A 26487-nucleotide genomic window follows, 5' to 3' on the forward strand; every position below is an offset into this window, starting at 1 on the left:
ATAAAAAATCATATAAAAAGAAAAAGCTTACCAACTACAACTAGGTGTGAGATTTCAGTGTAGGAGAATATTGGTTTTCTAAAGATGATCCCAACACTATAGGAAGCCTATTTCCTCCAAACTAAGGGTGAAATTATTATATTTCCTCTAATCACGGAAATCTTTCTTGAATTTTTTTTCTTTTATATACTCTCAATTCATGGTACCCATGAGAGATGAATTATTTATCACGATACCCATGAGAGATGAATTATTTAACAATTTACAATTTAGAACCATTCAAATTCAAGAGCATGTATTCTTTTGTAGATGTGATGGAAAATGATTACAAACGAATACAAAATTACAAAATCTTGCAAAAGCCATAATGGGGGAGACATGATTTGAGGCCAAAAAGTTCGTTTAGAACAAAAGAGAGAGAGAGAGAGAGAGAGAGAGAGAGATTGCAAAATTACTAAAAATTTAGCATAAAACGTAATAAGGGAGACATTGATTGGGCTAAAACTAATTCAGAAGACAATCTACCATGAAAACCTTGTGAATTGGGCAGCGCTCCATGGGTTTGGAGGCTTCCTAGTTCATACATCATATAAAACCTTTTAGAGTTTATACCTGCCCCATTTTCCCTTATTTTTTTACTTCACCTTTTCCATTATTCTTACATCTCTCTCTCTCTCTCTCTCTCTCTAACACACAATAACAAATGCTTCTATAAAAATGGCATCTCTCTCTCTCTATATACCTACAAACATGGCAAGAGCCAATCAAAGAAGCCAATGTTAGTTGTACCCTGATATCTTTGTGATGAGTACTCAACCATCATGTTCCAGAGGTCCCCAACTGTCCAGTAATGGGATGATATCCATTCTTGTACCTGCAAATCCATTAATATTGCAATGCATCTTTTTATCTTCTAGTTAAATCGAAATCTGAAGATCTAATCTAACTTTCTTTTTTTTATCATCTGAAATTCCCTTTTACTTACTTTTACTATTTTTCTCTTCCTAACGGGGTTCATTTACTGACAAAATGAAGAGCGAAAGAAAGAATGTATTAAAAAAGGAAACTAAAGAGCTTCCATGGATATACCAGCAACCGAAAACCTCATTGCCATGACCAGCGAGAGAGAGAGAGTTAGAGTTCCGAAGATTCAGAGTTCAACTTCTTGGTGTTGTTTTTTCAAGACAAATCCAAATATTTTGGTAAAAAAATGGAAATTCAGAACTCAAATGGTTAGAGAATGTACAGTGCTTGCAGAAAGCATACCTGTTCCAGTCTCTTTGTAGCTTTATCCCCCACTGTGTAGTATACAAGAAAAGGTCTCAATGCCTAGAGACAAAATGTTCCAAGATTAGAACATACTCTCCCTCTCTCTCTCTCTCTCTCTCTCTCTCTCTCTCTCTCTCTCGGTAGAGACAAGAAAAATGAAATAGTCAAATTGTGAGCAACATGGAGCAGAGAGAAATATTTTTGGATTCAGATAGAGCTTAAGATTACAAAAACTGAACCACATATATATATATATATATATATAGAGAGAGAGAGAGAGAGTCCTATAATTCAAAGGCCTATGAAAAATCATTCACCTGAGAAGCTGCCAGCCACTGAATCATGCTCTTCAATTCATGGTCTCCACCAAATGCTCCACATCCCCAATTTCCAGTCGCAATTCCTACATTTTCACAACAGTTCAGACCTTGATCATTCTTTAATTTAGCTTCTTCAAACAAGTCTGTGACTTGAGTAGATCGGTTCATTGCAGTCGTAGAGGTAGAACATGCAGTTGCCTCTGCTTCTCTATCAGAACTGAAATTAAAAGAGAGAGCTTTCTCAAAATTCTTTGAACAAGTCATCTCTACAGGAAAAGAAACACAGATGGAAAAGAAATACAACTGCAAAGAACATCAATAGCATCATTCACCTCAAAGGGAAAGTCTCTCATAACTTGTCTATGGTAGCTATCATTTTAAGTAAATAAGTCCCCCAACCCTTCTTCCTTTCTTGCCAATTTATAATCCCAAAGTCTAATAGCTTCCACCAAATGTTCCACCTCTGTTTCATTGTTTTCAAAAATGCCCACCTCAGGCACCTACATGGCACCTCAACTTGAGATGGGTGCCTAGGCATCTTACCTAGGGCAAGATGGGTAGTTGGCCCAAGCCCAGGTGTGTGCACAGCACCTCAAGTGAGGTGCCCACCTCGGCTGCCCACAGCCCAATGGCAGAAAATGTCCAGGGACCATGGGCATTGACATTGGGGGGTATTCGAATTTGCTCCCAATTGCTCTCTAACTTCATTTTGGTGAGAAAAACATCTAAACAAAATTCATCTTTTTGAAAACTTTTTAAGATCCGAAAAACTTAGAATTTTGAGAAATCATTTCAATCCAATTTTTTTGGATTTGATTCATTGTAAAATATGAAGAGTTGTTACAAGAGAAGACTTGGTGATTTAAAGCTCAATAATCATCAAATACATCGACGATTAGAAATCGGGCAACAAAGTTAAGTCATTACTCGTTAAATTACACAAAGACATTTATTCTATACATTAAACAAATGCATTTACTTTATACAAAATTACATGCACTGCACATAATTAGTTTATTTTATGCATCATTACATGCATTGTATGCAATTACTTTTTCATGCATTAGTTTGTTACATGTGAATATAAGCCCAAATGTGAGGCTGGGGCACCTCAAACCTAGGTGCCCACCTAGACGACCACATGGCATCTGGGACCAGCCATGCCCCCTCTCTCCCATGGCCGCCTTAGGCACTGCCTAGCAAATTTTAAAACCTTGTAGGTAGTATTCCAAGGCCTGGACTGGTGTCTCGATTCATTTTACTAATTTTTTATCACAAAGCAGTCCTTGTTTAGGGAATCAGGATGTGCCATCTTTACCAATTTCGTGCTTTAATTCCCGAGTCATCTTCTGTTTTGCTAATAGCAGCATGTGCTCCATTATCCAAATCTTGCAATTTTCCCTGTAAATAACATAGAAATATTCATATCAGTCTTAAAATGTTAGTATGAAAACAAAATGGATGAGAAAGGTTATCAACTATACATAGTAACTATAGGACTCCAGTACAAATATTAAAACTACTGAAGCAAGTAAACTCTCTTCTATTCACCTCTTTAAAGATGTTCATGTACTGATGACATTTTGAATGATCCATAAATCCACAGAATGCTTTATTTGTCTCCCTATTTCCACAAATACTCCAGTAAGATATACATTGATGCACATAAAAATTTAAGCTAAAGCTGCGAAGGCATAAAAACTAAAAGGTAACAAAGGAATTTGCAATCTGAATCAAGCAATCTTCAAGAAACACCCAGCAAGCTGCATGACAAAGTTCTTGCTAAAACTAATAATAAAGGGGAAAGTATATAATGAGACCATTTACCTTTGGTACAAGGTGGTCACAATTAATCTTGACCATTGGATGTGAAATTGGGTGGCCGCATTTATTTCATTGACCAAGTTCAAAGTTAAAAAAAAAAATTCTCGAAATTTGTGACATCCAAGCTATCAGATTTCACATCGAATAGTTATAAGTAATTGTGACCTCCATATACTAAAGGTAAATAGTCTCATTGTATACAATCCCATAATAAAATTACTATACATCTAATTTAATCAGCTTATAACAGAAGTCAAACAAAATTGCACAAATTATTTTGTGGAAAACCAACTGCCATCCAATCAAGTAGATCTCATACTTGAAAGTTAGTAAGAGAATAAATTTTAAGTGGGATAGTTAAGAGGTTGTAACTATATAGAAACATAATATGATGAGAATAATGAAAAGGGATATGTATAGTGTTGTGCTTCTATAATATGAAAGGACGGTAATACTAATTTTGAGCGAAGAACTTATTTACTAGCATACCTAAGGAGGCAGTCTGCCCCGTATTGTTGTATACCCGGATGACATAAAGCATCAATTGCTACAATACGTGTTCTCCGTCTACCTCTTATATCCAAAGGTTTATGATCCACATAGTTCCCAGAGAAAACAAATGTCGAAGCATACCTATTTCACATCATATAAGTCATACATTAACCTATTGAGCAAAACAAGTTATGATAAAATGCTACTTGCTCCCCTAATTGTAATAGGTAAAAAACAATCAAAAGAATAAGAACTCGAAGTAAGAAAAAACATGTGAAAATGCTTAGCAAGAATTCCTTTCATGAGAAAGTGTAAGGGCACTGGCAAAGAAAGAACAGAGTTAGATCACACAGTTATCACAAATACATTGTCCATATAAAAAATCCTTTGACAAAGGGCAAGAAAGCCTCAACGTTGCTCCAAATGCAATAATTTGAGTGGAACACCAACTGCAAGTTAACTTAAAACCAAAAAAAAATAAAAAATTTACTAATAAGTACCAGTTCAATAATTTGGTCGCTCATTTTTCCACTCCACCAACAATTTGCCAACCATTCAAAGAAGTGAATGAAACCCTTTATGGTCAGCGATTTAAAATTCCAGTGCTTTCCCTCATTAAATGGGGCACAGCTTGCAAAATTTTTATCAAGGGAGGCTTGAAAATACAAATAACTTGGGATAGAAACTTGCAGGCCTAAGTTCAAGAGGTATGGAGGCTATGGACGGATTTCCAGCTATAACAACATATAAGTTTCTTTCAAGAACTTTTTTTTTTTAATCATCATCATCATCAGAGTCTTTTCCCAACTATTTTGGGACGGCTACACGAGTCCTAGTATGTCATTCTGCTCTATCAAGGGTCATACCCTTAGTGAGGCCCCATATCTTTTCTGACTACTTGTAACCATGTCCTTTTGGGTATACCCCTTACCCTTTTTGAGCCTTCCACTTGAACCAACTCGTACCTCCTAATAGGAGGTCTCTCCGTGATTCCCATGGAGATAATCAGAAAGTCTATGATATGGTGATTTTAGACAAAAGAGAAATTTACGTACGGCCATGAAAAAAGTAATTAAAGTACAAAATGGGTCTAATTTAGCCAAAAATTATGTGGGGAGTCAATCCCCCCGCAGTTTTTTTTTTTCCCATATTGCCCCGTGATCCAAGAATGCCATCCTCAGACTGCTTTTTTTTTTTTTTCATTAGTAGGGTTGTGCCCCAGTGCTCAGTCAGTTCAAGGATGGGGACCTCAGACCGCTCTATGGATAACAGGGCTGAGTCCAAAGTCGACCTAAGTTCCCCATCCTTGGACCGACTATTTTCTACCATTATAGTGGAACATGTGCAGTCCGAGGATGGGGATCTCAGACTTGCTCTATGGAAGCAGCAGGGCTGTCCAAATGTGGTTCAAGGTCCCCATCAAAACATAGGCGGTCCAAGAATGGGGACCTCGGACCGCTCTTTGCATTGCCTTAAACCTTAAGGCACAATCCTACTCTCAAAATAAAATTTAGAAAAAAAAGAACTAAAAAGCAGTCTGAGGATGGCATTCTCAGATCAAGGGGCAATATGGAAATAATAAAACCATGGGGGGACTGACCCTCTACGATTTGGCTAAATTAGATCCATTTTGTATTTTTTATACTTTTTTCATGTCCATAAGTAAATTTCTCTAGACAAAATCCACAAATGAAAATTACCAACAACAGCAACACAAGTTCTCAGTGACCTAGTGACGATTAACTATAGGAAGCAAAAGGAATCCACAAATAAGGTGAGGGGAGCATGGAAATGTTACACGGGATGCCTCAACCTTGAGGATTCAGGATGCTATGAGAGACAAAACAAATGTGGTAGTTCATTGACGTGAGGATCTTGGGAAAAGACTTAAATGGTCTATGGGTTATTGAGAATGACTATGTAAATATCATTAATGGCTTCAAGTACGATCTCAACTCCTGGAGGTCAGGAACTTTTGCTGAAGTAGGACTTACTGCAGAGTTTTTGTATCTTGGGTATTATTCGTGAGACAAAGGACACCAATTTGGTGTGTAATACAATTGTTGGATCGGGATTGGGAGCGGGAGCGAGAGCGGGATCGAGAGCGGGAGCGGGAGCGGGAGCAGGATCGGAAGCATGGAATCATGGTAAGCTACAAACTTCCCTATAGTCAGGATTGTTGTCCATACACCCTGAATGTTAAAGTATTAGATCCCAACATATCGGGGAACTGGATCACAACTTTTTGGGATCGCACAATTAATTCTAAAGGTCCAAGACCCATTTGGTAAAAGCAGCATTTTTCTCTTTGAAAATTATATAGACCATGATTTTGCAACATAATTACTTTTTGTTTTTAATCGATGTGCATTTAAGAATTGTTTTTTTATAAAAGATCAATTAATTTAAGTGTGATTTATATTGACAGATCCCCAAGGAGTAGGGAACGTTCTTCCTCCATATGGAAGATAGATCCACTCAAGGTCTAGCACCGCAAGCGCAGGATCGCCACCACATTGAGAACTCCCGCTAACTCGTAATGCATTGGCTAATATGGCTGCATCTAGGAACAGCATAGGATGAAGGGATCATGGGAAACGTACATGCCATGCTCGACATGTAACTTCCAGGCTCTATCCTTCATGATAAGTTTTTCTCTTTTAAGTTATCTATTAACCAAAAACTCTTCAACATTGAACTCGAAAAACCAATGGCTAGAAAATTCTCTAACTCACTAATAGATACATATGAGTTTCCCAAACAAGCCCAAGCATAAAAGAACAACAAAATAAAGTAAATAAACAGCAGTGTGTTTTCAAGGCAGTACCATCCCAGTCAGCGTTAATTAAAGTGGTCCACGAGGATTTACCATAGAAAAAGAAACTAAAGCCCCAAATAAAGACTCACCCTCTATAATTACAAAACCGTTCTGCACCAACAATTTCCAGAGCTTCATTGTCCTCCATGCGAGGTGCGAAAAGCATTCCCACGATTAACTCAGGATTGATCATGAAACGGATCTCTTCCTACAAATAACACAAAAGAGTAACTGTGAGGGATTACATGTTTTCACAAGCCTAAAATAAATTTTAAAGCTGCACAGGAAAGTTCATGACCCCAAAAATAATCCTATAAAAATTTGAAAATATTAGTCAATGAACAATTCTAGTATTTATGAGTCCACAACCAAAACATGTGAATTTGAACTTAGACAAAAATATATAGAAATTCTTATTAGGCCATATTTGTTTAACAGAATCATGCAATGTGCTCTAGTAGAGAGCTTCAACATCCTCAAGTACTGAGGTAAAAACAATGATATCCATTGACATATGTTCATAACATTTTCTTTACTAAGTAGGGAAAGGGCTTATAAACAGTGAAATATGCATGTCATAGTGAGAAGTTGCCAGGCAAGCACGCAAGATATTTGCAATCACTACAAACAAGTAGAAAAATAAAACACTAAAGAAATCTTGCAAAATCATTTATCAAGAGGATGAGGAGAAAAGCTACAACCAAAAAAATGCTGAGCCTCATTTCACGTATGTCTAGACTCCTACTTAACCGAAACACTCTAGACCAGTTATACAAAACAAAACAACACTTGAATAACTCCCATAATCAACACAAGCAAGGAAATTGTCCTGACCATGGGTAGCTAAAGAGAAATGACAACAACTGACAAGATAAACTGCTAACTATCCATGTCTGAAAATTTACATTCACCAATGTATATCAAGTAACTGGGAATGATACATTAAAGTTGGCACGTTTTACACAACAATAAAGGTGGTCAACAATGTGCATAAAGTATAAATCATGCATAACCGAGAAATTTCAAAATTCATCTGAAGCCATAGACACAAAGAAAACAAATTGGAAGTGGTGTAATCTAGTCTAATCAAACGTTTTTGTTCTTATTATTGTAAATTATCAAGTTTGTAGTTTGTTAAGAGATTAACTCGCCACATACTTTTAACGGAAATGGCATTGAGAATACTACACGCGAAGAATTACAGCTTTTTGAGTTTAAAACTTGGCACCCTAAAGGAGCTACTGAAAGTAATTTTTGTTTTTAAATCATTCCCTGCTGGAAAGCAAAGAGAAACCATTTTCTCATGCGTCTCAACAGCAAACAAGAAATGTTTTGACGAATTTATCAGAAAGCAAAATTACATGGGTAACAAATGTTAGCTTTTGCACCTTCATTTTAATTATTTAACTCAAAAAGTTTCAAAGACTAGTTGCTTAGTTCCAAGCAAATCATCAAGATGAATGAATAGCAAATTAGAAGTATTGGGAACCTCATATGAAACAAAAGAGTATCAAGCATGCATTGACAGGTAGAGCACTGAGCCAAAAAGTATTCATTATTTTGGAAAAGGTCAGGACCGTTAGGCAACACCTGCACACAGCCCCTATGAAGAGCACCTCCTCCAAAGTATTGATTAGCAAAATCAACTTCCAAAGCTTCGTATGGTTGGTCTTCTATAACACCCGAATGCAAAACCTGAGTTAAGTAAACATGCAGCTAGAGTAAAGAGGTTTTGGAAAAACTCTCATTACCTACATATCAAAATTTATTAAATAATTCAGGGCAAAGAGGAGACCACTCAGACTGGAGTAAAAGTTTTCCTCTACCTTGAAGGGGCACAATTCAACAATAGATTTACTCCAAAAATCGGTTTTGGGGTAAGAAATATGTAGGGAACTGCCATTTAGGGGAAGTACTTTCCTCTCAAAAGAGACAAAACCCATTGGCATACATGAACATATCCGTTCAAAATAGTGAACAAGACACTTTATCTTATGCTTCTGGCTCGGGCTGTAACTGTTGTGAATGCTCCTGTAAAAAAAAGAAAACTAAGCAGAGCTTTCTCTCCTTTCAGTTCAATAATTTCAATTATCAAGAAAAAAATCATGCAGGAGATTATGCACCCATATTCATTAAAGAGTCATGCTACAGATAATTATACAAACAAATAAATATAAAATTTTTTATTCTTTGGTCAGTAAGCAGGGGGTATTAACATCCTTGACATTACTTTGCAGTTTCACAACCCTGGCTATCAAGTCAAGAGCATTATTCCAACATGTAATTATGTAACTAATACACCACTCTACTTACTTTTCATGTTTTTCATTTTCTAGAACATAAACGACGGTTTCAACCCATCACCTAGACACCCATGCATTCAAGAAGCCTGGTGCCTTACATTACAAAAAATATATCAGTCACAGAATTCCTTTTTTTTTCCTAGGTAGTATCATACCACTACTACAATATTATTTAGTTTAATGCTCAGCAGAAAGTAAGTAGCAATTCATCACAACAGCATAACTCGAAAGAAGTTTATGAATTTACATTGAAGGTCAATAGCTGGTAGGGTCCCCATGGAATACTATTAAACCAAATCATGACAGTCATCTAAATTTCACATATCAAAGAATGAACAGCATTCAAATAACTCAATCAACTGTTATGGTGCAGGAAGAGACATACACAAATAGATAGTCGAAGTTGATGGTTGGAAGGTTTCTAAAACTCCTACCAATGCTTGGGAACAAACAAAAGAAGGAACAGGCAAGCAAAGCACCAATTAGCTCCTGAAATAAATAGAGACCATCCCATGTCAGAATCATCTAATATCCAATACTAGAAGACTAAAACAGTACAAAACAACACAAAATCAGATACTAACTGAAGACCAAAAACATGAAAGGGGATCTATGACTACCAGAAAAGCATTCCATGAGAACATGTAGGATCCTAATAAAGCATGGTTATGAAAAGGAAGTGCCTGACAACTACAGTAAGAAATAGTAAGTACTTATCACACCGACATACATGTTCTAGCCAAAGTAAGTGCCAATAAATTAGGGCACGAAAGATGTTACTTCACCTGAAATGGTTCAAAATGAACACAAACGGGGACGCACGTGTGAGAATGCAAATGAACCAAAGCACACTAATCATCTAACAAGTGTACAAGGACCCCAGACACTAAGAAACTTTCAGTATCTTACAGAAGTGAGCAATGGAGGAATGGCAAAGGAGTGAGAATTGGAGGAAGGGCCAAGGAGTAAGTGAGAAGCAGAGCAGGACTTTGAAATCTCACAAATGTGCAAGAGACTTTTTCATGTTGGATTCTTCCAAATCAATTTAATGAAGTTTGAAGGACCTAGAATAAAGAAGGTTCTTTGATGGATCAAGGTTTTCAATCTCTCTTTGGAAAGTGACTCAAATGCTTCCTTTGAACGTTTGCAATAGCTAGCCCAAGAAGGAGCATAAGCTCAATCACATTCTTAGGCTGTGGCCTCTTGAGAATGGCTTGTACATTTTGATCATCCATCATGATCACCCCTCTGCTTATGTTGTGCCGAGGAACATGATCAACCAGTCAGGCACCACCATGATTTGGCTCATGCCATAGACCTTGGTTAGTCTGTTGTTGAAGTCCTTGGGCAGACTGATTCAAGGACTTCAGGGACAAGAAGAATCTCAAATAATCCAGCAGACCTATCTTGTTGGCAAACAACGAGAGTCTAGACATAGTGTTGCAGATCCTGCTCCCTGTGGGACTCATAGAAGTTGCCAACCAAGAGCGTTGTGATGAGCTGGCTGCCAAGGACCATCAATGCAGGCCATGAACAAGTGGTGGCCAATACATGTTGCATAGTATTTGAATCAAAAGTTGTAACCTGGGATCTATATAAACCCCAGGCCAAGACCCTTGAGGGGCACCGGTGCAGTGTAAATGGAGGAAGTAATAAAATCGTGACCCTTGTGTATACCCTTATGCGTTGTGTATACAAAACCCTCTGAACAAGTAAAAGAAAAAGAAAATGCCCATACTCTGTCAATGCACTATCCTTCTTAGAACAAAGAATTTCTTTGCACTCCCTCTAAAGCAAGGGAGTTGGGCAACTCATTCAACTCTCTGTTTTTAACAAGTTGAAGGTGATTTGCTAGTTTTGAAGTGATATAAATTATTTATTCCTAGATGTTTGCAGGGCAATTTAACTGTTCTACTTGCCTAAGCTATAGCATTAACAGAATCACTCTCTACTACATGTATTTCCAGCTTGGTGAAGGCACTCCAAACCCACTAACAATGCTTAAACCTGGGCCTCAACCCCTGTCAAAAATTCATCATGGACTCAACCTCATTAGCAAGGATCCATTTGTTCGAAGGAAGAGAGCGGGGTATTCATTTGGCCCATGAGATATCATTCCACATATTTATCAACTCTGAGTGGAGAATCCACCAACTCCTTTCATATCAAGGCCCATGCACCATGGCCTTTACCCTATCCCTTACCTAAAAATCACAATGATATTTGCTCTTGAAATGCACCTATATCTTTCTAAAGATAATCCAAGATATTGCCAGATTCCTTTCATATCAGCGCCCATGCACCATGGCCTTTACCCTATCCCTTACCTAAAAATCACAATGATATTTGCTCCTCAAATGCACCTATATCCTTCTAAAGATAATCCAAGATATTGCCAGAAGGCCTAGATGCGAAAATAGTAAGCCATGCTTGGGGATAAAGAGAACCAACATAGAATATATGGATTTATATCGCTCCGTAAAAGTTTTATACTCCCCAGCATACAAAATGAATTGCCCATGATCTACACTAGCAATCGTGGCTCACCTGCAACTAACCAAGACCTGCTCACATGTATTGACGGGGATAAAAAGCAACCCGACTTTACGCCACCATACATCCCCGCTTACCAAATCTAGCATTTTTCACAACCACTAGCTTCATAGAACGAAAAATGCACAAGTCGTGAATCATGCTCCCTCTTCTTCTTCTTCCTCATCCTTTTTTTCTTTTTTTGATAATTACTTATTACCCATTTTCGCAAGATGAATGCCACCATAACATTCGAGTTAACCACACCTAATGAGGTGTGAGGTAAAATCCAATGAGCATTTTTTTTTTTGAGAAAGTTAACGGTGGCAAAATCAAATGAGCATTAATTCCGCTATTGTAACCATCAAAACTAATCATGTCTAGCAAAACTCAACTCTCGAGATAAATATGTTTATGCAACTTCTAGAAACTAACTGAAATTAATGGAATATACTTTTTGTATTTCATGGGTATTTAATCTCTTGAAATTCTTGTAATGACAAAATGCATTAATGTACAAAAACAGTTTTGAATGAAAGAATTGAACGTTGTCATTTATTATAAGCAATTATTGATAGATATATTTATTTTTCATGTTCTTAAGTGTTAGCTGTTGTCCTGTGTGCAGTTCAGCAATTCTAAAATTTGGGTTCAAAAGACTAAGCAACCCTTTTTCATAATGGAAAATGTCTATATAAGGGTGAGGCCCTAAACAATCAAATTAAGGGCACCTCAAAAATTCACTCGATGTTGTTTCGATGCTTAAAAACCCTCAATTCAATCATTTCGACCTCAAGATGTATCAACATGAGAAAAAATCAATTTCAAGTCTTGAAAATAGTACATCTTGTAATGTATTATCTACATCATCAATTTTCAAGATTTTCAAGTGTTCATAGATCTGATCATTTTACTCTATTTTTTAATATTTAAATTTTATAACCAGAGATGAAATAAATTTTCAGGCCATTATAAAGATTTCTGATACTGAAATAACATATTGCGACACTATTTTAACGTGCGCCTTTCTTTGATTGTTTAGGGCCTCAGCCTTATACAAACAACACCCTTTGATAATTAATACATAATTAAATATCAAACAGCCATGCAATAAATCCCAAATATAAGATAAAATATGCTATATCAGAAGAAAAAAAGAATTAATCACAATTTGTAAGTAACCCTCTGGACTAAAACTCTACAAATTAACTTGCCTGACTAAGAACCACCATGCCAGCTTCTTGTGACTCCAATACTCGAAGCCCAGTCCCAATTGGCAATCCCCGTTCCTCTATCTCACGAGACTTATCACAGTCTCGATAGTGGGCTTCCAATAGAGAAGGCAAGTGCATCAACAAGCATGCCATTGAAGGAAGGGTCTCTCCAAACCATTTTATCGATTCCTCACCAGACATCAACTGCAAAATTCCTCAATACATATCAATAAAATATCAACATTTGCGAGAATATGGTTGCTCCTCTTAAACAAATAGAAAAGCTATTGGTAAAAACTCTTCTACTGTCCATTATAACATTTTAACGGTTCTCACAAACGTTCAGTACAAATATAAGACAGCTTATGCACCCAAATTTGTCTATAATTTTATTGACTCTCATAAATAGATAATCACAGAAACCACTTCAAATAAAAGTCAAATTTTTTAAGCAATTGAACGCCCTGCAAAAAAAAATGGGGGATCATAAAATTGCATCACCAAATAGGAGAGCATCAGCGATATACAGTAACACAAATTACAACCAGTAGCAATCAAATCCAAACCCACACGAAACCAACAAAGAAAATCCCAATAAAAAACATTCTAAAGATAAACACTATTATCGAATTCAAAACCCTCAAAATCCATGAAATCCGCACAGTTACAGACCTATGAAAGAAGGCAATATCATACTTACATCATCGAAGAAGAGAGAGTAACCATGGCCACTATCCGTGGCCAAATTATCATCCGAAAACCCTAATTGCTTCCTCAAATCAGCAATGGCGTCAAAAAGGACATGGCCATTAGAAAGTCCACTGAACTCAGGGCCTCTTGACATCGCCTTCAGAGCCTCCAAAACCCTACGCGGCCATGAGAGAGAGAGTTCAGGGCCTGTTGACTTGGCCTTCAGAGCCTCCAAAACCCTACGCGGCCGTGAGAGAGAGAGTTCAGGGCCTGTTGACTTGGCCTTCAGAGCCTCCAAAACCCTACGCGGCCATGAGTGAGAAGAATCCCTCATAACCAGGGGCAAAAGCGGAAGAACGGAGCGTAAATCGCCTCTCTCTTCCATTTTTCGCCTGGAGCTTCGGCGGGAAACGATGACGGAAACGAGGTTCGAGCCAGTGAAATTACAAATAGTCTTCCATCATATGCAAAAAAAAATAAAGAAAACAGATATTCTACTCCCGTATGACTAGAATGTACATGTACTCCCTCGGGTAAAACCCCAATATTATTAATTTTAAGATCTCAAATTTTGAAAACGTAATCTTTCCAGCCGAACGATTAATTTTAATAAAAAATTCTAACTGAACTTTTTATGCGCTTGAAAAATAATTTCACAATATTTAATAGAGATCATCTAATTTTTAGATGGTGAGATTTTTTTTTTTTTTTTTTGTATAATTAGATGGAAACTGTTCTTTTTGGATGGTCCAATGTTCAAAATTTTCTATTGAATACTAATCCACAACACATTAAGATTAAGAGAAATTCAATTCAGAGCGTAAAGTATAGACGTAAATAAAATCAAAACAAAATATGGTAACCTCGTTTGTTATTTTGGTTAGTAAGGTCATGAAATTTTGAGATCTAAGAGTTAAAAAACCTAAATTTTAATTTTATTAAGAATAATCATCTAATGTTTCTCAAATAGTTTCCAAATTTTTAGATTGAAAAAATCCTCCCGAGCAGGTCTCCGACTAAAGAGTAGAACGCTCTTACATATCATTTGATGGAGAATCTTTTTGCCAGGGAATTGTGCTCACAATACACATTACTTTTCAACTATTTAACATTTTACACTTTATCGTATTTCAAGTTTCCAACTCAACATCACGTGTATTTTGATAGGTATTTTGAAATTAAATCAAAACATAGTACCGGTTGTATTTTGACAGATTTCTCTTTTACAGTTGATAAAATAGTCTATATTATGAAAAATATAGATACATATATATATATATATATAAACTATGAGTGTAGAATATAAAAGGGAACATCTTTTAATTTTTTAATATCACAATAAAAAAAATTCTAAATTTTATGAATATAAGCTGGAGTGCTCGCCATTAGGAATCTTTGAGGATATAGAATTTGGATGTTGGTTTTTACTGGTGATTTTAATTATCTTATGTCAGATCTGCATTATTTGTTGAGGTATAAGATGGTGGATGTAAATGAAAACACGTCTAGAATATCTTAAAATGCATTCATAATTTAATTCCCTAATCCCACATTCGGATGAAAGGCATTTTTGGACACGGTTTATATGAGTCCATCTAATTATGAGTCTCCTCTTAAAAATCCATTTTTGAGATGGATTTTTGGCTCCTCAATTTTCAAGGACATATAACCTCCAACATGAAGATCACAAATATGAAAAAATAAATAATTTTAAAAAATATAATAATAATATTATAAAAAAAATATTTGGATAATTAGTTTCATATGGTTTTAGATAGACAACCCATTTGATCCATCTTTAAGATATGCTTTATACTTCAGGGGATACAAATGTAGAAATGCGTCCCCGGAGCAATTTTCCTTTAAATTTTTTCTTTTATAAAATATCAGTAAAAAAGTCAAACCACCGCAACATAAGGACATTTTTAATAACTTTTTTCAAATTTGTTTATGATTATAAACCTAAATGGGGGCATTTTATCTAAATATTTGCGGAGGAACTTACTAAGTAAAAAGGATCATATTAAAGCAACTACTAAATAGGTCCTGAGCGGCCACCCAGAGCTGGGCGCTAGGCGTAGGCGTGGGCGATGTGCCCAAGCCTTCTAGACCACCTAAACGTTGCGCAGTTCATTTTTTAAATCACCGTTTGAAGTGGGCTCTAATTTGATTGTTTAGAGCCTCGGCTCTATATAAACTTTTTCCTTTTTAAATTAGTTTTGTCATTGTGATAGTTTTATTCATAACTTCTTAATTTATCTATTTTTGGTTTCGTCTTGGAAAATGAAGAGACAATAATTGATGAAAAGGAAGATTTTAATATTAGCGAAAGACAGTATGGAAATTCATGGCATGATTTTTATTTGTATTTTTAAAGTACATAAACTAAAATATTTTTCTTTTTTTTGGAAATTAACAAACTAAAATAACTTTATGATATGGATTTGTCTTTTAATTTATAGAACAAGCTCAAGAAAAATAGTATCAATGATTCGTATGTGACCCTCCAATTAGACGCAATAAATATTTTTAAAAAGAAAATTTGAAGTTGTATCAATTTTAGTGTTAGAATCCACGTAACCATCTAATAAAACTATAAATTTTACTTTTCAAACCAAACCTCCATAAGTTTAATCAAGGAATCTCAGTGATAAGTATAATTATTAGGATATTATTTGCCAGGAAATTTATCTGGATATTTACAAATTTATCGTTTTTTGATAATTTATGAAATAATTAACAGGACTTTAATATAGAGTAAGTGTATTATTTTTAGGGAAAATTACATATATATTCATTATATTTGTCATTATTATAAAAATATCTTTTAGTTTTCATTATTACCGATATATCTGTTTTTTAGAAGTCAATAACACTATTTTTCAAAAAGAAAAAAACGGCCCATTTTCGATTTTTAAAAAACCTGAAATTTAAACAATTTAGGTTTTTCAAAAGCCAAACTTATAAATTTGGAGCGAAGTTACTTTAAATGGGTGGGGTTTTAGGGCTGCGATCAAAGGAATCGGACTCTTGAAATTCTTTGAAAATCAGGCGTATTTTATCGTTTTCAAAAGAAATCAGGGAGTTTCGTGCATATTTGCAGCATTAGTGGTGGAAACCACTGAAATCTTTGGTTAAACGGTGAAAGCTCGTGAATGCAGTTGGAAGACTTCCAGGAAAAAATTGAGCGATTATTCTGCAGTTTTATGGAGTTTTAGTTGGAAACCATGGAATCCCCTTATCAGTGGTCGAAATTTCACAAGTAGATTTGGCAATTGGGGGATTAGCACGTCCATTAGAAGCCACATTTGTTGATAGGGGTGCAATGTTTTCATCACTTGTCAAGAATCCAGTGATATTTGCAGGCTTTTTCCGGTGGTCAATTGCCGATTGTCCAGAGTTATCGCGAGATCGGAGAGCCATGGGGTTGGGCAAGAGAGAGAAAAAGGGTTTGAATTCAGTTGTAGTGGTAGGAATTTCCATAGAGAAAGATGGGCTCTTTCAATGAAATTTCAGAGGCCATGAAAGCTGCAGAAAATAAGGAAAAGAACCTCCACAAAGCCTTTGAAGACCTGATTTCTCACTGCTCTTGGCACCCCTTCAATGGCAGGACATTGAAGCCCATTTCGAATTGATCAAGAAAGAAATCAAAGAAACCTTGAAAAGTTAAATGAGAAAGGGAAAATGATGCCAAAACAGAGAATGAGAAAGAGAAAATGATGCCAAAACAGAGAAACACGGATTATAAATTCGGTTGTTCACAACCTTTTTGAAAAACAAAAAAAAGGCAATTATATATTTTTTTTTTTAAAAAGTGTTATGAAATTCAAAAACATATATATTTATAATAACCGAAACTAAAAGTGTTTTTATAATAACAGCAAATATAATGAATGTATACATGATTTTTCCTTAATTTTATAGAAGAAATTTATATAAATATTAGTAAAAAAAATCAAATCACACAATTAAAAGCATAAAATGCGTTAACGATTTTTATGAATAATAAAGTGATATTAAGTTCCAATGTATAACAATAACAAATGTCTAAATTTACTCTCAAGTCTCAACATTAATAGCATTAACTTAATCCCAAGGTCTATTTCTTACCTTCCCTTTCTAAATGCATTTTTATGGATTGAGGATAGGGGTGGCAATGGATCCTGACCGACCTGAGACCCGATCCGGGTTAGGGTATGGGTCATAAAATTGAACCCAGCAAGTCAAATCCGGGTCCAAATCTTGGACCCAAACACTATTCGGATCCCGGTCCAGGTCCCATAACATTGTTTTGGGTCCGGGTCCAGACCGACCCGACCAGTTGCCACCCCCACAAATCATTTAAAACCTTCATAAATCCACTTCTATTGTGAAAATACAATCATGCCCTAAAATCAAATCCAGAGATTCCAAAACAATGAATATTTAACTGATCTACGGTCAACGAAAACGGATGATCATTGTCGCATCTTGCATGATGAAATGACAATTAAGATGAAACACTTTTAACATTAAAAAACCTATATTTTTTCAGGATCTTGACCTCAGAAGTCAGGAGGATGGATTCCCATATTGTTAAGAAATAGATTTACAGACTTTTGGATTCTCAATAATCCAAAATATGGAGAACTAAGGGCGGGCGCCATACTTTTTGACTGCAGCCCCTGGCCACTGCCTCACCAATTACTCTTTCCAAAAAAAAAAAGATATGCCTCACTTTCCATACTGAAATGTCCTGATCTTTCTTGTAAAGAGGGTCCTATTCAAGTCCCAGCATACCATATACTTGACTTTTAACACACACACACTCTCTAGACAAGATGTGTATACAATTTTTTCACCTCAACCAATGCTCCAGAAGAGCTCCACATTAATGGAGCATTATTCTTCCTCTTAGGCCTTCGACTCGAATGCAAGTACAATTTTCGTGTGGCCGACCCCAATTAATTAAGAAAAAACTATGATGATGATGATGAGACATTTGACTCGAACTCAAGTACAATTTCCCTTGTGAATGAACTTATTATAACTTGGATCCACCAAAATTTATTTTTAAAATTGCCCAAAAATATATAAAAAAAAGCAAGGAGCTCTCTTTCTAATGAAGAAAAAAATAAAGAAAAAAAGAAGTCAGTGATCTATCAATCTAAAATGCAAATCTTGAAATCCAATGCCGCAACACTCTTAACCAAATAGAGAAAAATTAAATGGGGCTTCTAAACATAAAAATAAACTAGTGATGTCACCTGTACAAATTTATATAAGAACTAAGAAGTCCTGCCATCCCAAGAAGACCAAAATGGACAGTTATCATATATGTGTAAATCCAACATCTTCAGTTTTTACCCCATTTAAACCCCAGTTTCATTCTTTCACGGCACTGCAATCAAGAATCGAATTACTACAGTTAGGTGAATAACAAAATTTTAAGTAGTTATTAAATAAAGGGAAATATCATTTAAGGGATTATAACCCCTTACAGAACCATAAGGAGGATAAAAAATCCCAATTATAATTAGAAGATTTACTTCCAATGCACTACCATCTGATCTCAACTCTAAACAAAAAAACAAAAAAAATATCTACTTTTTAGTTTTCCTTTTTTCACCTAGGTACTCCTCAAAAATGCCCAAATTACCTTTATTCAGGGTTGGGAACCCCGAACAAGCAGGGTCACTTTGATAATTGACCCACCTAATAAGAGGTCCCAACTAAATGATGAGAGTAACCCTACTTATTCAAGGTCAAATTACTGAAATGCCCTACTTTGTTTAGGATTTCCAACCTTGAAAAAAGGTCATTTGGGCATTTTCTAATATATTTTTCAAAAAGGTAAATGAGTGAAATGAAAAATAAAAAGTACACCCTCCAATGTCAACTGAGATCCTTTGACCCCCTAGATGATTTTCCAAAGGAAATATGTCCAATAAGACCATTTACTTTTGGTATGAGAAAGTCACAATCATTATCGATCTTTAGTTGTGAAATGTGTTAGATGTGAAATCTAGTGGCTGGGGGTGTGCCATTGACTGAGCACAAAGTCCAAAATAAATTTCTCAAACTATGTACACTTTAAGCTGTTGGTTTTTATATCTAGTGGCTAAGAGTAATTGTGACCACTTATACCATAAGTGAATTATCTTACAGTATACAAATCCCTTTTGTAAAAAGGTTTAACCCATAATTAATATTTTCAATATTTTCCCATGAATAAATGAATATGGTGTAAAGGAAGCAAAGTGTAGAGCTGCTTACCATGACAAAACCAATCTCCTTGGTATAATTACAGGTTAACTTTCTGTAAAACATGGGCCCCTACTTCATAATTGTGGGGTTTTTCCACATGTCCAACTACAATGACAGAATCAAATTGAGAGATTAAGCCCTGTAAATAAAAATAAAAAAAGCCCCAATATGATAAAGAAAGAGAGCAAAGATTTTAAAGTCAAATATGATATTCCACCAAGTAAAAGCATACCATAATCCAGTAAGTATGGTATATGGCAATCTAAGTGACATCCACTATCTGTTCCTGATAGTGGACGGTGGAAATTAGTTGTAATGGAGCACACAAAAAAAATCTCCCAAGTGCAGTAAATATACCGTCCATTGTTGGGAACAGATGGTGGATGCCTCCTTGTTTGCAGTACAGACTGTCATACCCATTGGATTATGATATTAATCTTCCACAAAAAAGGGTAAACATCTTGATATTCAATCGAAGGAAAATATGCGTATTGGAACACTTGCAAGACCCTGGCTGCACACAGATAGGAACTGTATCCAAGTCATCATATGTTTGAACAGATAAATGCTAACAATCATATTTGTCAGCATTTCCTTCTTTTTTTTTCGCCAACTTAAAAGAAAATGACTGAAATATCTGTTGATGAACGTATCATACAAAAACCTAGCAAATATTTTCGCGCACAATGCACCAAAAATGCCGGCATTTTTAGTCACGAATGAGAGAGAGATATCTAACACATAACACACCAAAATGCCACTCACATTGATAGGGCACTAAACCAGCATACTCATAAAAAAATATTAACTCACACATTTGACACACAAATAGCACATGAGGGCCAGATTTAATGATCTAAAAATTAAAACTAACCCACCCAAGTGTGGAAGGTCGTTGTACTAAACAAACATACATGACCACTGCATCATAATGTAATATCAGCCACAATGAATAGAATAACTTTCTCCACACTTAAGATCAACTATGATGACATATCAAGCTTCTTTTAGGCATCAGACATATTTTTAAGTTCTCACTCAGTTATGGAGACTCATCAGGCTCCTCTTATACATAACAACAGTCAAGGCACCCGTGAAATTGAATGCTTTCAACGATGAAGAGACTATACAGATTCTATACTTACCCAACAAGGAAGTTTCTCAAATGGCAGCAAACTGGAAAGAACGATCAGTCTCGGAATCATGGAAGGCAGAAGGCTCATTCATATCGAGGCGAGAACTTGTTAGAACAACCCTGTCTTGATCAACCATTTTATCATTAGAAACTGACAACATACTTAATAGTAAAATAACTCCAAATTCCAACAATGAGAACATATATTAAATGATGCACTCTTGATGGGTTTGAATGGGGTACATGCAAAACGATGTTTTATATGAATGCATAAACAATGGTATAAGATGCAATAAATAAACCATATTGTAACTCACGTAGTTCCATCAAAGAATTCCAAACGCTCTTCACCGATCCCACCATTCTGCTGACTTATTGGGGCCACAAACCCAACGATATCAGAAGTGGGCCTAAAGAAAGAAAACCATATCGACATTCAAATACCCCACTAGAAAATAATGACATTCAAACACCCCAATAACAAAAGGTTGTCTGCCCCCTTTGCCTACACACAGAAAATGATTAAAAAATAAATAAAAATTATATTTACTTAAAGAATGAAGAAATTTTACATCAATGCTTTTCATATTACCCCGTATTGGCTTTATTTGGACATTTGCGTTGGTCATGGCCAACACCTTTGCAAATAACACAATGTCTTTTCCTCTTGGTTTGCTTCTCCAAAGAGTGTTTAATTCTAGGAGGATGTCCTTTTGTACTTTCTGATTGACTTACTTCGCAAATAGTTGTTTCAATAATACCACCATTTGCTGGTATGCCTGTGCTAGGCTGAGCAACTGGCCCTACAATTCTTCTTGCACCAATAATATCTTCGAGAGCTTTTCGTAGAGTACGCATTGCAAAATTGAAGACATCTTTATTCGCTGCCCCTTCGGTTGCACATTTAATGGCCAATCGGCATAGTTCATTATATCTCAATATTCGAGATGTGTGAGACTCAGCTTGCAATTCTACCCCATTCTCATCAAATACAGGGCCATTTGTGGCATTCCTTGTCCACCGTTTCACGATATAGTGGGATGGGAGCTCCATGACATTTTTCATTCTGAAGACTATTAAAACATGCCTACAAAGAATGCCACCATGCTCAAACATTTGACAGTTACAACTCGCTCTTACGTCAACTGCATTGAAAGTGACAATGTATGCTGGCTTTTGAGCCCCATATTCAGCCACCCTAAATGTGCTAGTGGGTGCATCCTCTTCAGTTATTTCAGCGACAAAACGAAGACTTTCTAATAACTCATCCTGAAATTTCAGGAACATTACTCTCGTATAAATATCTGCCACTTGGGTTTCCATGGGAAATCCTGTCTTCATATTCGGTTTGTCAAAACTTGTATTGAAGTCCTCTTCAAGTTCCATTTCATACTGCTTGTCAAGGGCCTTCTCGCATTGTTTAACAAACACTTGCAAGCTGGAGTTTGCATTCAAGTACCCATCAAAAAAAGTGTAGATTCCTTCACTTCGCCCGCCAGTAGAAATATTAGTGAAGAATACGTCTTGCAAGTAAACATGCAACCATTGTTCACGACTATTGTGGAGCAACTGGAGCCATGCATTATCCCTAAGGTCATATTTATAAATGAGAGACATCCAACATGATTCAAACTCACTCATGGGCCCAGACATATTGATACATTCAGAGAAATCTCCTTTGAAATTTGGATGCCTTCGGGCCACAAGGCCCAACTTCTCTTGGAATTTTCTGTGAATGTGCCACTTGCAAAATCGATGGCCAGTTCTTGGGAACACCTTAGCAGCGGCTAATGTCATGGCTGCATTTTGGTCAGTAATTATTGCAACTGGATGGCGACCCGACATAGCTTCAAGCCATGTACTAAACAACCACACAAGTGATTCTTCTGTTTCGTCTCGAAGCAATGCACATCCAAACACGACATACTGGTTATGATGGTTGACCCCTACAAAACAAGCGAAAGGCATTCCATACCTCTTCGTCTTATACGTAGTGTCAAAGCTAACAACATCACCAAAGTAACTGTATGCTATCCTTGACCTGGCATCCACCCAGAAAAAATTGGCTACATGATCTTCTTCATCACTTTGAGTTGCATAAAAGAATGCTTGGTTCTTTGCTTGCATACAATTGAAATATTGTAGTACCTGTTGAGCATCATTTTCAAGGTTCGTTTTCCGAATGCACTGGATATGATTCTTGCAGTCTTGCAAGTTGCACCCAAAGCTGGTCGGGCCAACTGGCTGGCTCCCCAATAAAGACCCATTGCTTGACTTTATTCCTGAATCATTGAAAGAATTATTGGAAATTCCAATAGCATCAGGTTGCCTACGAGTTCTTGGACGAGGCACTTTTTTTGGAGGCACCAATGCATGACTATGCTCCTCGGAAAATTTTGAGACAACCCACTTTCCACTGTCTTCCTTCTTTACACGTAACATGGCCTTGCAACCTTCCCTAGTTTTCGGTCGTGGCCTTAGGGTTCCTTGGTATTTCTTTGCACGAAAACCTTCTTTGGAGCACACAAAATCTCGCCCAATGTTTGTTCCGTCACGCTTTGAACGCAAGACCCTATTGGACCTTATGATAAACCCCACACGCAAAGCATATGCAAGGTAGTATTCCTTTGCATCTTCCTCAGATTCAAACACCATACCCACAAATGGATCGACATGGTCTGACACTTCAGCCTTTTCAATAGGTGTGATTTCCTTTGCCATTTCCTTTGGAGCATCCCCAGATTCAAAGCCCATATACTGATCACCACTTTCATGTCTTTTCAGTTCATACAATGCCTTCTCTGCAACAGTGTCAACATTTACTGCCAAGTTTTCTTGAGCGGCATCATGTTCAGGAACTATACCACCTTGATTTGACGCACACTCTCCTTCATTTGTGCTGTTTAGCATGGTTGAGCTCAAAAAGCCTACAACAAGTAAATTAACATACTACATATGATCCTGAATCTCACAAGGAAAAGATAAGGCATGTTTTATCCTATTGCAGTCCAAGATATTTAAGTACTTAAAGATTGTATCCATTTTGATTTCTCCATCACAATACGTACCAGAGGTCAACTGTAACAGAAACTTTTAAAGGACAAGCATCCGCTTAATCTCATCAAATAAATCAACACAAGTTAGAGAAATCAATTTCAACAAAAAAAAAAAAAAAGGATTTGGGCTGGGATTTATTGTTAAGGTGTTGACAACTCAAAGAAATCAACGCACATCAGAGAAATCAATTTAAACACAAAAAAAAATAAAAAAAAGAGAGGATTTGGACTGGGATTGATTGGTTGGGGTGTTGACAATTGCAGCACCCGATATTCAAATCCTGCCACTGAACTACCCCAAAAAAAAAAAAACAAGAGAAATTAATAAGATTCATAATTCATTCATAAATTTCCAATTGTCGATAGAGCACCTCATCAAAAAAGATGACAGAGACATGCATTATGGCTAAACATGACCAGTTATAACAAAGAAGATGAAAAGCCTATAATGCACAATACTGACAATGATTTAATGGATAATAAACAAATTCAATTATCACAACTAATTAGAACAGAACATAAAAGCATGAAATATCAGACACCACCATCACTGTTAAAATAGAACTAAAAATATATGAATTGAGCTAACAGGTTGAAATCAACATACACAAACAAGAAAAATAATCCAAAATATGGAGTCAAAAGGAAACAAATGAAACAAAAAATAATTGGAAAGTGCACCATACACAGCCTATGTATGGGGAAAGGTTGCACAGACTGTGTGTGGAGACAGTACACAACATGTGTATGGCACATCATACACAGCCTGTGGATGAAAGGCTTACACGGCATGTGTATCATCCACATGTTGTGTACCACGCACAGGCTGTGTATGGAACTTGTTAATTCCCAATTTTAACCAGATTTGGCAAAGAAGAAAGAAAAATCAAAACACTTCAAAGTTCAAACAGTAGTTACAATGGTGAAATCCCCAGTCATGGAGTAATGAGTCAAATTACAAATGGATTTAGACCAATTTCCCCATAAATTCTATTGAATTTGGGTCCAATTTAATTATTTTTTTGAAAAAAAATAACTTCCCACTTAAATTATCAAATAAAGAAATTCATTCCACTTCAATTATTGAAAAAAAAAAAAAAAAATTTCATTCTGCTTCACCCAAAAATCGTCCCACTACTATACTGATTTATCAGAATTTTAGACCATTTATCCCATAAAAATAAACTAGGGTTTTAGAGAGAAATATGTGATGATTGTGCTTTGTCCAAAATTGGGGCAACCATTATGCTCAAATATCATATAGTTCAAGTCATTTTTTTCCATGAGTAAAGAAAAGCTATGACTTTTAGAGACAGAATTCATCGCAGGAAGGGATAGAGACAGATGTTCCTTACATGGAGCTCCAACACTGCAATGGCGTAAAGAGAGAGAGTATTGCAGAAAGACTTCTTCTATCTTCGGATGAGAGAGAAAGCAAGGGAAGGGTTTACCAAGGAGGAAAGTGTAGATAGAGAGTAGAGACCTGAGCAGAAAGTGGAAATTTTAGAGAGAGAGAGAGAGGAAATCCCAGAAGAGAGAGGTTTTGGATTTTTAGAGAGAGAGAAGGTGGTAGGAGAAAATAGCAGAGAGAGTAAGGTTTTAATTTTAGTGGAGAGAGATTTTGATGCGCATGGGATCCAATCGAACGGCTAAAACAAGTTGTCACACTGACCCTTCAACTCTTCTGAAAAGTATATACCATACGCAACTTGCGGACAGTAACAGTGAGTCAACATTTGCTGATGAAAATTCTGGGAAATTTACTCTAATATTTTATTTTTAAAAAAATTGTTATCAATATGTTGTAGCTTACGCTCATGTCCGTTTTTTTTTTTTTTTTTTAACTAATGCTTGAGCTCGGTTTTCAGAAGGAAAAATATATGGAAATTATCGTAAATATATATTAATCTAAGCTTAATTTGAAAAAAACTTCAAACTTTTATTTACTTCGTCTACACTTTTTTTCTTTTTTTTTTAATCAAAATGACATTCATGGTACTCTTACTATCGTAATACATATCATTTTACACTTTATTTAAAATATCATAGTAACTTCAAGTAATATTACAATAAAACTCTGGATATGGTCATGAAGCCAATTACGGTATTTTAAGTACTGTAAAAGCTAAAACTCATTACATGGCATTTTAACTACCGTAAAAACTAACCCATCTTATATGGCATTTAAAATGCTATAAATCCTTTTGTCATTATGTTTATCTATTTTTTTTCTAATTTTTTTTTATGTTTATCTCTTATTTCTCTCTATAATTCTTTTTAATATTTATCTCTTGTTTTTCTTTCTAATTTTTTTTTATCTCTTTTTTCTCTCTCTACAATCTCATCATCATTTCTTTAGATAGATAATGTCCTTTGTTTTGCATAGCCGAAGTCTATATTTGATTACTCTCTCTAAGGAAACAATGATGAGATTGTAGAGGGAGAAATAATAGATAAAAAAGAATTAGAAAGAGAAATAATAAATAAACATAAAAATAAGTAAAGATGAAAGAGATAAACAAGTTTATGACATTTTAAGTGCCTTATAACATGGGTTAATGTTTGCAGTATTTAAAATGCTGTATAAA

General features: G+C 35.8%; 2 protein-coding genes across 15 annotated transcripts; both read right to left on the minus strand.

The window, feature by feature from the left end:
- Positions 1–443: 443 nt before the first annotated feature.
- LOC18448586 (poly(ADP-ribose) glycohydrolase 1) lies at positions 444–13933 on the minus strand. 9 transcript variants are annotated; one of them, XR_016057418.1, is made up of 12 exons: positions 13473–13912; positions 12773–12976; positions 9412–9515; positions 8550–8754; positions 8314–8418; positions 6813–6931; positions 3903–4046; positions 3141–3213; positions 2908–2990; positions 1587–1672; positions 1267–1298; positions 444–874 (listed from the first exon to the last, which is right to left on the minus strand). XR_016057418.1 is itself a non-coding variant. In XM_006858647.4 (12 exons), the coding sequence occupies exons 1-12, from the start codon at positions 13845–13847 to the stop codon at positions 743–745; spliced, it is 1827 nt and encodes a 608-aa protein (XP_006858709.1). In that variant the 5' UTR covers positions 13848–13933; the 3' UTR covers positions 444–742. The 9 variants fall into 9 exon arrangements, 6 of the variants coding, with proteins under 6 accessions (XP_006858709.1, XP_020532025.1, XP_088725458.1 ...); XR_016057417.1 differs by having other exon boundaries at positions 1267–1329; XR_016057419.1 differs by having other exon boundaries at positions 1267–1329; positions 8301–8418.
- Positions 13934–18655: 4722 nt separating this feature from the next.
- LOC18448585 (protein FAR1-RELATED SEQUENCE 5) lies at positions 18656–25584 on the minus strand. 6 transcript variants are annotated; one of them, XM_088869324.1, is made up of 7 exons: positions 25255–25584; positions 21436–23770; positions 21161–21253; positions 20854–20963; positions 20066–20222; positions 19718–19813; positions 18656–18842 (listed from the first exon to the last, which is right to left on the minus strand). In XM_088869324.1, exons 2-4 carry the CDS (start codon positions 23751–23753, stop codon positions 20870–20872), a joined length of 2505 nt encoding a protein of 834 aa, XP_088725450.1. In that variant the 5' UTR covers positions 23754–23770; positions 25255–25584; the 3' UTR covers positions 18656–18842; positions 19718–19813; positions 20066–20222; positions 20854–20869. The 6 variants fall into 6 exon arrangements, with proteins under 6 accessions (XP_088725450.1, XP_088725452.1, XP_088725453.1 ...); XM_088869326.1 differs by having other exon boundaries at positions 20066–20239; XM_088869327.1 differs by having other exon boundaries at positions 21161–21348; positions 25255–25568.
- Between the last annotated feature and the right edge of the window lie 903 nt (positions 25585–26487).

Source organism: Amborella trichopoda, chromosome 6 (genome assembly GCF_054954075.1).
Source record: "Amborella trichopoda isolate Santa Cruz 75 chromosome 6, AtrichopodaSantaCruz75HAP2 v2.0, whole genome shotgun sequence".
In the NCBI taxonomy this organism is placed as follows: Eukaryota; Viridiplantae; Streptophyta; class Magnoliopsida; order Amborellales; family Amborellaceae; genus Amborella; species Amborella trichopoda.